The following is an 11623-nucleotide window of genomic DNA, read 5'->3' on the forward strand; positions in this document are numbered from 1 at the left end:
TCTTCTCCTTAGAAACAAAGCCTGCACATTTTAAAATTCTTTCCAAAAGAAATTTTTAGTTAGACAGACCTGATTTCAGGAAGGGTTGAATAGAGCTAGGAATTCTAATGTGAGCTAGTTCTCTCAAGGTTTTGCTAGCTCTTTTTTGCTGCAGTTGTTCCAAGACAGTCTTGGGCATTTGTGAATGTAGGAAGAATTTTGGTAACGCTGCAGACAACGTCTCAGGTGTGAAAACTGGCATAGTTTTTCAGAAGCAAAGAAAAGCTATGAAAAAGCTGTGAAAAGGTACTCCAGCCAGCCTTTGAGCAGATACAAAATCATGCTGAAGCTTATCCTCCTTTTTATGCGCAATGCAATATGCATATGTGCACAAATATGTAAAAGCCTGCCTAATCTAAAAGATTTAATTTAGATGTGTTTTTATTCATAAGGTTTTCTTAATATGACAGGAGCTAGTTATGCTGATTTATCTGGTCTTTAAACCATCTAGGCATTAACATCTAAGTATGCTTACAGTCCACACAGAATCTATTAGGCAAGAAAGTGGGTCATTCTTACTTGATTGCTAAAGTGAAGCAGTGATTATAGGGCAAGAAGGCCAAATGTGTAAGGCACTCGCTAGAGATTTTAAAACCTAAAAGGTTTTAAACCCTATAGGGTTAGTTGGTGGATTGTAATTTATAAAGATGTACACAATGTTGGCTTACTTTGAATAATAATAACTGAAGATTCCTTGTTCTCAGCTGCCAGAGCAACCTGAGGATTCCCCACATACCAGAAATCTTCTGAGTAAGGTAGAATTGATTTCTGCTGAAGAAATAGTGGAGAACTGGTATACTGTTAAGCTCACCTTCCCAATATGTTTCCTGTAGCAGGAAGCAACTTCCATTTAAGAAGCAGTACCTCAGCTTCAAAAACAAACAAACTTCACAAAAAGTAAACAAATGAAAAGCATGACCCTTTTGCCTGCTCACATTAAATGTTAGCTCTGGGAGTGGTTAAGCTTTGTTAACACGTTGCCCAGAAAAATTGTAGAACCTCCATCTTTCAAAATTTTCAAAACTTGACTGGGCAAGGCCCTGAACAACCTGATATAACTTTTAAGTTAGTTGTGCTTTGATCAGGAGGTTGAATTAAATTACACCCAGCCATCCCTTCAGCAAGAATCTCTCCATTAGAAGTAATATTAGTCAAGTATATTAATTTTTTGAATTGTGGAAACAAGTAAAGATCAATTCGAATGTGGCTTAGAAGAGCTTGTTTTCTTAAGCACAGACAACAGCTCTTCGGGGACTTTCAAGTTTTTTTGAAAAATAATTTTTGAGTTCTTCAAGAAAGAACCATTGAAAATCGTTAGCAGCACAGACTGGTAATTCAGAGCGGTGCTCTTCAACGGCAATCAAATATCAGTGTTACGAACATACTTCAGCGGGTATCTGCTGCCCCCTTCAGACCATTGCCAGTGCTAGAGAAAAAGAATTCTTGTTGGTTCGGACATTAACAGCATCTCATTCTTTTGTACTAGTGTTTGGGTGAGGAGAGGGGAAGAACCCTAAGAAGAAAGATATCGTGAAGTAGATAGTTGGTGAACGTTTTTGTGTATCAGCAAAGGATTTTTGTCGTGTTAGAAATGCACAATAATGCAATTATCCTAATAATTATCCATACTTCAAGTTATATCTTTGTTGTTGGATTGAATAGTCACAGCTGAGGAAAAAAAAATCTTAAGCAAGGGCTGAACACTGGGCTGTGGAAAACCTGGAAATCAAATCAAGCGTCCAGAGCGCATTTATATAGTTTTGGTTACATGATTCCAACTCTGTGACTCAGCTCATATACAAAACAAATTATGCCCTCTCTCTCCTTTTATCTTCCTTTCACTTCAGAAAAACTTTTGTAGCGCTATCAAGGCCAGACTGACAGAAGGTCTTCCCTACTTTGTCAGCAGATGGGGGATAACGCAACTGGATTTTATATGCCTAAATAGACCTGTGTGCATATGCAGTGTTGTGTACATACATGTATGTATCTGTGTTCATATGTGTGTTCAACAGGTCCCTAATCTCAGCTGAAATTAAGTACTGCCTTTAAAAAGAAAAAACAATAGCTTGGTGAAAAGGTAGTCCCAGTTAGTATGCTAACAAGGACAACTGTAGATAGAAAATCCAATCATATAATAAAGTTAATATTTTGTGTTTAGGATGTAATGAGGTACATTTTTTTTAGCTTGCCTGAGAAGTTTGTGTGTTTTTTTTTTTTTAATAGATGAAAAGAGAACATTTAAAAGATTATTTTATGCATTGAGTGTTCTTTCTGTAGGGAGAGAAAGAAATTATGTTTCTGAAAAGTGACTTTGTATCCATCTGCCACTAACACAAACTGCTCTGATAACAGCAAATATAATACCAGGCTTTCATATAGTGATATTGCTTTATTATTTCCTCACGCACAACTTAAGCAAAATGGTTAAGGAAGAACAGTGATACAGATTTGATGGTGCACTTCATTCCATACACTTCAGAACATAAAGGTTCCCAGAGAATAAAACTTACATTTTTTTAAAGAGGAAAGAATGAATCGGTATTTTTTCAAAATTGAAACAGTTATTTTCTACTTTGGTGAATCTGAATTTTCAAAGCTTCTGATTGAACCTCTCAAATACATCCAATGTATTCTATTTGCTGTCCTGCCTGTACTCATTTTGCTAACAGTAAAGAAAAAAAAAGTTTCCATTTCTCACACCACAGATTCTCAACATACCACAGAAAAACCCTGTATCATCCTTGAAGTCAAATCACTCAGTTGTGACAGAATGCTCCTATTATACATCGATCGAAATGTAGTGCAGTACATCACTGAGGTATGTTGAATTTGTCATTGACCGTTTGCTGCTTTTTTGTTTTGGGTTCTTTTTAACCCTATAAATTTGGGTTTATCATCCCCATTCCTTGGCACTCAATGATGTAGGTATCTTTACTGGGATCTTCCTCTTCTGATTTTGTCACAGTAAATTTGGCCTAAAACAGGATTAGAAATATATCACTAATTAAGTTATAACACACAAGTTTAAATGTTCAATATCTGATGTCCAATAATCTTATTGCCATGTGTTTATTATAGCTTTGACTGATTTAATGAAAATACATTTAAATAAAGGTGGTAAAAATACCTAACCATTCTAAAAGCATTTAACTCTAAAGCACGTTCACTTTCTACAGGTAAACTCCCCTGTAAATATTGTAGCAATTATTTTGTCAGACCTTGGTGATCAAGTTCCGTTCACAACGCCTGCTAAACTGCATACTTCCCAGTTATTGGATGACAACTGACAGGTAAAATTTCCTGAAGTTTTGGACTCACTTTTGTTAGCTGCTCCGCAAAGTGTATCGCTGTTTGAGTATGAAGCGTAATTGGTCCACTTTTCACTCTAGATACCCCCTTTGCTAGCGCCATAAAAATGATCAGCTGAAAGGAAGGGAAAGGTAATTATTAAGAAACTCTACAGATCCTAGGAACTTACTGATTAAAAAAGGAAAGAAGAAGGAAAAACATATAAAATGTCTGTAGGTGTAAAAATGTGGTCTGCCAAGTTTCATAAAAGTTCATGGTGCTGAGTGTTAGGAGTGATCCAAAGCTCACAAAACTTGGAAATTACTACTGTAATGCCTATTACAGGAGGGCTGCTACTTTTCCACAGTGGAGTTTGGCACTGAATTTCTGTTACTACACTTAACTTTGGTCCCCTTCACGCTCCTGACCCGCAATTCCCTAAAGTCATGTCAGCCTCCAGAATGCTAGATTACTTTTGTGTGGAGAGAAATACTCAGGAAGGGGTTTTTAATTATAACATTTTCTGATCACATATTCGCCAGACAGATACTTAAAACAGCTGATTTGACTTACAGACATCACCATGACAAGTACTCTGTAAAGCATCATGTAATTCTGAGTAGTTCCCATACACACTGAAACTAGCTGTGGCATGTTTCCACCAATTCTACTGTGCATGCTTTGGAAAAAGAAGAAAGAGTCCAAGACCTACATACTTCCTTTTATACCACATAATAATAGTAATGTGCAGCTAGGTGTCCACAGCTAAGAAGTAATGTCATCCTATCTACAACAGCCCAAGATTCTTATCAGGCTGCGTGATTGAAAGTAAGATAGTGGATGTGGAAGGTCTTAATTCTCAAATGAAATTAGGTGAGCAAGACAAACAGGAACACCTCCTAGATATTCTGTTCTCTAATGGCTTCACTTAGTATTCTTAATATGTAACCAGGGAGTTATTTTTACTCCACTACATGGAGTGCCAAAAAGAAGCAAATTCCTACCTCTTTCTTCCATACCTACCAAGATTTGCAGGAAGGGAAAATTTAAGAGTGTTGATGCAAAGCCAGGAGCATCTGTGGTTCCTAAGAACTGTATGTAACTTGCTAATCCTAGCGATGTAACCACACCCAGAAACCTCCTAAAATTTCTAATTTTCAACTAATTATGTAAAGCCGTGCCTACCTGTGGAGTTACAGTCCAACTTTGAAATCTACATCTCATTCTTTCCCTGTTCAGATTTATATTCTTTACAAGTAATACATACATACATGTTCTTGCTACTTCAACTTCATGTAAACCCATATAGGAGACTTACTTGGTCTTGCAGAGAATCATCCACAGTTCCACCATGTTTAAGATTCCTAAGCAGTATCTCAGCTGCTTCAATGCCAACCTTGTCAGAATTCTTTCCTAAAAGAGAAATATGGAAGATTAGGATGCTGCCAATTATTATTTAACATTTTAAAAATACAGAAGGAAAAAAAATCATGACATTATCAACTTTTTAAACCTTATTTCCATGCTCTTGCTTCAAATGTTGGCTTAAAAATCCCTCCCATGTTATGACATATAGTTCATATTCCCTAAGCAGTGGGAAGCAAGTAGCCTCACTTACAGTCAGAGAAACATTTCATTCAAACCATTTTAAACCAAAATCACGTCTATTCCTTTTTAATCTAGATACACATCTAGATTCAGTGCTGAACAAAAACTTCACAGATAAACCACAAAGACTGTATGTTCTTAAAGTCCAGAAGCATTTTCAACTCAGTGATCCTTAACAATCCATTCTGATAAAAGGCAAGTTTAATAATTTTGTAATTTTTGTCACTAGGCAGAAGTAGCTTAGAAGTATAAGATTCTATTTACTACATTTAAAATCTGCTTATTTCCACTGTCCTTTATGACTAAACAACATCCATTTAAAAATGCAATACTCAAAGCATCAGATCTTTGAACAAATTATACTTCAGATTCACATTTGTTAACAGTACCTTAAGTTAAATTTGAAAGAGATATACTTCATACAAGTCTTACCTCTCTTGCCAAGTGATGACCCAGCTAACAAACAACCCGTTGAAGTCTCTGCAACAACACTAAGCAAAAAAACAGAATCAATATGAAGAACAAAATCACTCACATTACACTTTATTTATCAGATATGTAATCAAGATCTAGCTAATCAACCAGCAAGGTTACAGGTATCAATAGAAAGTTTGGGCTCATCTTACATTATTCCACTTCCAGTCCCAAAGGCTTGATCATCAGGTTCTCGAACAGGCTGAATGTTAATGTAAAGATCTCTGATTTCTTTTCTGATGCATCTCACAGCTGCTGCTGACATGTCTTTTGCCAGCTAACAAGGCAAGAGGTACAAAACATTAACTAAATTATGTAACTACAATAATACTTTTTTCTCATAAGTAATTATTACATTGGATCCCTGAATAAAGGGGCTACTTTATTAACTAGAAAACCAAAAGATTGTTATAAAATCCCTACAGGCAAGCACTGAACATAATCTCTTCTGAGAACTTTCCCACAAAATTAAGGTAACGTTAAATGCTGAACAAATGACAATTGTAGTGATATATGTAGAAGCTTCAATAGAAATTCAATAACTTTTCTCCATTCATAGGGAGAAAGATTTGATTTAGTGTTGGTTATCACAAGACATTAGACTGTAAACCTCCCCCTAGTTATTATGTACAGGATGTACTCTATAAGATAGAACAATTTTAAATCAGACAGGTGGGGACAGATGAATCTTATCCCATCCTCGTGAGCAATTATAGGCAATATTCATGGGTTTGGAGATTTTAAGACCAAAACCAGCAGTTCACAGCTCTTCAAAAAGTAACTCAGTTTCTCTTCTTTCTTCCTCTACTAATTCCTAGCCTATGTGTGAGAAGGAGCCTTGAGGAGATCCCACCACTCACTCTCTGTAAACACAGACAGGATAGCAATAAGGGAAAGAAGGGGGTACAATGGAGTACATTCCTCTGTTTTATCTTTGGCTACCCTTAACTTGTTCTCTCCAATACCCTTAGCAATGGTTGAAAAATGTGATGTAGTCTGACTTCTGCCTTTTACAGTGCACCATAGTTTACCCATAAATCGATGAATGAGGGCCGTGATTTCAGATTTACAATAATCTAACAATATGTAAAACAGATATAAGATACCCTCAATATATGCTAAAGACTTTTGAACAGTCATATGAAGGATATCAAGGATACCATTCTCACTTCCTGTTTTAGCTGCTATCATATTCCTATGCTAGAAATGCATTTTAGAAACATCAAAGATTCTATTCTATGGCCTGAATAATTGATACCATTTAATAACACTACTTAGTTTGTATGTGAAAGACCACAAAATACAGGAACAGTAGATGTACGTTAAGCAGATTACATGCAATTTTATAGAGATATATGAAGTTGGATACTACCAGAGCTATTATCAGCACTTACTTTTATAGGCAGCGCTCCAGCAACAAATGCTCTTCCATATATCTTTGTCACCGTGCCACGCTCTGTTAAGTTTATTGGGCTCAACTCTTTGACTGGTGACATCTGGACTACAACTTCACCACCTCCCTGAGGATAGTAGCCCCTATTTAGAAACAGTAATCAGGTATAACTAAATGCAAAGATCACAAGGAAAGCAAGAAAAGAGACAGAAGGCTCTTCATATATTTCATTATACATTTTTATGTTCTGTTACTGTACACACAAATTTTGTTGATGCGTGCCTTAGAAATCTTTAAAATAGAATTATGTTCTCTAACAGTATTACCTTTTAACACACATCTTATTAACTACCTAACACCAACACAACTGGCACCTCAGAAAAAGCTCAGGAGTGCCTGTTCAGCACGCGCTTCCCTCAGGGGTAGCACATGGGAAACATTAAACAGCAGCTGAAGACTCAGCAATGAAAAAAAGACAGGAAAAGAACTGTATCCCATTCATCATGGTGACACTACACACAGGGGCAGCTAATGCTGTTCATGTATTATGAATTCATCCCTCAGCTTGATTCAGGGCACCTTGTGTGCATGTGCTTCTGTGCTCGCACATTAGTTCAGGAAGGCCTGCCTCTGACACATGTCTCCGTAACTCACCTCTTTTTTATGTCACAATTAAATGTGAAATTGAACTTTTCAACTATTGGCTTGAAAACCTGAAAAACAAGCATACATAAAAACATAGGGTGAATGTATTTTGCATTTATAATTTTCTACTATTTTATGCAGTCTTCCAAAAAAGAGTTCAACACAAAAATTTCAGTTACATTATGAAAGAAAACCCAGATAGCCACTCTCATCCATGCAGCTTATTTGACATTCCTCATACTTCATTCTGAATGACACTTTGCATAAAATGATTTTCTTATGGAAAGAGGAAGATAAATTCTTAACAATTCACAGCACTTCTAGAATAAAGAATATATTTTAAGTGAAATTTTCTTTAGTAGTTGAAAGCTAACAGACTAGTTGCTGTTTCGGGCAATTCCATGAAACACTGGTTGCTCTCTACATACAGTATACTAATCATGTAATATGCCTATGCCCAATTCCATAATTACAAAAAAACTTGCAGTAAGAGCAACAGAAGTACAGTAGTTACATTGTGTATATATGCGTGAAAGATGCACCAAGCCAAAGAAATTTTTCCCTACCATGACTGTGTAGTCTATCTGAGGAGCCATCTCAGCATTAGTCCCACCTTTTAAACGAAGTTCTGATGGGGAAGCAGCAAACAGCACACAGGGCATTGCTACCTGCATCAGTAGACACACACTCCTAAAAGCAATTATAAGATACTCAAACGTTGTGCAGTCATAATCCATAGAATTCCATAGAATCATTACATATCAAAGGCAAATTACTTTCCAAAGCACTTACGTGTTTGATTTTGAACATTATCTATAGAGTAAAATTATTAGTCTTAAAAAATGCTAATTTAAAACGTCATGTGCTCAGCAAGCCTAAATATGAAAGTTTTTGTTTCACAATAATTGCATCTTTAATATTCCTGTTTGAAATAAAAATAATGTAGCTTACTTAGTGTACTGATGGGACTGTGAGAACTGTAGGTTTAGCTAGCAGATGATAAAAGCAGAAAAGGCTTAGGCAGCAATTTTAACATTTTAATGCTTATTTAATAACAAAATATTTAGAAAATGACAAAATTGCTTAGAAGCTGGTCGGCATCCCACACAAGAAAATTCAGGGGCATAAGAAATATGCTTTTAGAGATAAGACTCCCCTATCATTGAATCTCTTCACATTTCATACATAACAAAAATCTTCCAAAAATAAATTTTCCAAAAGTGAGTTTGTTCAGCAAAACAAAACAGTTACCTCATAGGGGTTTCAATCATCATTTTGAATTGTGAAAGTAATCACCACTGAACTGAAGAAAATATGGTTTTGTTCTCTTAAATTGCTTTCAAATGTTTGTGAACCATAGTTTCTCTTTGCTTGTGCTTAGTTACTAATTCTGCAGCATTGTTGCTTGCTCAAATCTTTCTGTGTGAAGTATAAGGCATCAGCTTGGTTGTTAATACTATTGAAGCTCAGAAAAATATTTCTCTTAAACTAAAGGAAACTTTAACTTATGCCTAACCTAGCTTATGCTTCCAAACAACTGTTCACACTAGCCTTCCATAGCTAACCCATTTACTCGGTTTTGCAACAGATTCCCAGAATAAATGACCCAACACAGAAACACAGGATAGAAGAAACATAGGCACAAAGAACCATGGATAGAATATGTTCCCCTTTCCAAAAGACTAGTATCCCATATTGTACCATTACGTGTGTAAGTAAAATCTCAAAATGTACTTTATTATATGATGAAGATTGTTCCATATCTCATGGGTTTCAGATACTGATATAATTTGATACATTTGACCTGATATGTAATGTACTAATGTGAGAAAATAGTGGATAAAGTTTTAAACACATGGGCAGCTGGTTTTTGCTTAACATTAATCAAGTGTTCAACTTACATATAAATTACAATTTTAAACTATTACACTTGCATGTACTTTATTCATACATATCCTGCCTACACTAAAGGTTCTTTGGTCACATATATCTGGCTCAGGCAGCACAGATTTTGACTTATTACCCAGGTATTAATGTTGCTTTTTCTCCCCTGCTCTTTTGTGATAATTTTAAAGTTACCAAAACATCTTCTATCATAATTTTAAAGTTACCAAAAGCAGCTAAGAGCAGTTACTGGTCAGTCATTATCCACATACAAAGACATACCCTGCCGTTTTTGTATCTGCTATGTGGGTTCCACCTTTGATCTTCCCAGGAGTGAAGGTTATTTCTGTCGAGCCAATTTCTCCGCCTTCCAGCTTCCCTTCACATAGATCCCGAATGATCTCCAATCCAGACAGATGCTGAGGCCTTGGAGTGACAACACGAAGTTAAAGATACGTTCGGGTAGACTACATATTCATGTTACATTAAAAGAACTACTAAACACCAACTAATTGCAATTTTGCAAACAATTGCACAAACAATTGCAAATTTCAGATCAAACAAGAATCAGAAATTCGGTCTGGTTCCTACAGTAGTTTGCCTGAGTTCACATAAACCAAAGGAGCAGCATTCAGGTTATTCTGAAATTTGCAGGATTCTGGTGTGTTTTCCGTTAGAATGGGTCCAGACAGACAGACGAGATGCAGGAGCAGTTGCTTGTCCTAATGTGATAAATGTTTGGACAAAACCAAGATGGGGTAACAATGGCAATACTGAACTGGAGCCCAGCCAGTAGCTCACTGCCAGAGCCACAAGAGAGCTAACGGGTTTGCCATGCATCTGTCTTGCTGTGCTTGCATTTCCATTCCTCTGAGTAATTTAAACAGGAAAAAAAACGAACTGTTCTTAACGCTGTACACTCGGTGAACCATGCTTTGCTGAGGCATTACATGACTTCAGCTGTATTTCACGTTTCATGCCGTGCAGTCTGCTTAGCATCTTTGAAAACATTTGGGAGCCGCTCTGTAAGCCTGTTGTTGGTCCCTGACAGGTGGCGACCTGGGGCTGCGCCCTCACCTGCCCCGGCAGCCGCCCAGGGCCGGGGGCGGGAACGGCGCTGAGGGGAGAGGGCGAAGGGCTCCGAGCCCCCCGCCCCTTCATACCGCAGCTTTCCTCCGCGCTAAGCGGAGCGAGCCACAGACGGGATTTTCTGATGAAAAGGCCCCCTTAAAGCAATGAGAATCCATGGGGTTTGTTCTTTGGAAGCCTTTCAGGCAAAAGCAAGCCAAGGCGTTTGCACAGCTACTCTCCCGGCCCGGGAGGGCCTCACGCACACCGCACCGTGACCCCGCGCCGCGGGACAGCCCCCGGGCGAGCGGCCGCGGAGAGGCGGGAAGGGGTCGTTACCTGAGGCCGGGCTGGCTCCTCCCGGCGCGGATCCGGCGCACCCGCAGCGGCAGGCCCAGAAGGCAGCTCAGCGCCGTGGACACTCGCAAGATCTGCCCACCCTGCACGGAGAAACGGCGCTCGTCAGGCGCTACGGCATTTCCCACCCTGCCGGCCGCTACCGGGCCGCTCGTCACCGCTGCCCCGGGCCAGGTTAGTGCCCGGCCAGCCCACCGCCGGTGCTCACCCCCTCCATGATGCCGCCGTCTATCTCCACCCTGTCCCCGTCCATGACTGGTAGCGAGCGGAGTTGTCTCTCGCAGAAGCCCCCGCCGCGCCGATGGGGTCCCAGTGGGGCCCTGAGGACGGCGAGCCCCCGGCGAAGCAGTCCCCCGGGGCCGCCAACGCTCAGCGACAGAAGCGCGCCCAAGATGCGCTCCGGTGGCGGCGGCCCAACCTGCCAGTGCCGGTGCTTAGGCCGGGCGGCGGCGCTGGAGCAGGCGCAGAGCGGAACCACCTCCCCGGCAGGGGCGGCTCCGCTGCCTGAGGAGCAGCCGCTGGGTCCCAGTGCCCGGTCAGCCGCGAGGCGGGCGGGGAGAGCTTCCTTCTCCCCGCGTTAACGGCCACGTCCCGGCACAGGGCAGAGCTGCGGCGGCTCGACGGCCCAGAGGAGGTAACGCCTTTCCCCTGTTCCGAGCAAGAGCCGCGCTCAGCCCGGAGCGGTGACAAACGCGGCACCCCGCAGACCGCGACTAAGCGGCGGCTGGAACGGCAGCCCCCCGGGCACAGCTCTGCCGCGACGCCCGGTGCCGCCGCCGAAGGCCGGAGGGGAACGGCCGGACTCCTGCCGTCACGGTTACAAGCCAGTAGTTTTCCCCAGAAGCGACATCGCTGACAGGAGCG

At 40.1% G+C, this 11623-nt stretch overlaps 1 protein-coding gene across 1 annotated transcript; it reads right to left on the minus strand.

Moving 5' to 3' along the window:
- Window positions 1-2427: 2427 nt before the first annotated feature.
- On the minus strand, window positions 2428-11012 carry RTCA (RNA 3'-terminal phosphate cyclase; the record flags this gene model as incomplete). Its single annotated transcript, XM_082484397.1, has 11 exons — window positions 2428-3017; window positions 3361-3465; window positions 4649-4743; window positions 5371-5429; window positions 5565-5689; window positions 6807-6948; window positions 7460-7518; window positions 8017-8140; window positions 9617-9760; window positions 10742-10842; window positions 10968-11012. The coding sequence occupies 11 exons, from the start codon at window positions 11010-11012 to the stop codon at window positions 2919-2921; spliced, it is 1098 nt and encodes a 365-aa protein (XP_082340523.1). The 3' UTR covers window positions 2428-2918.
- Window positions 11013-11623: the final 611 nt, after the last annotated feature.

The sequence above is a fragment of the Vanellus vanellus genome (genome assembly GCF_965231255.1).
Source record: "Vanellus vanellus genome assembly, chromosome: 5".
Lineage (NCBI taxonomy): Eukaryota > Metazoa > Chordata > Aves > Charadriiformes > Charadriidae > Vanellus > Vanellus vanellus.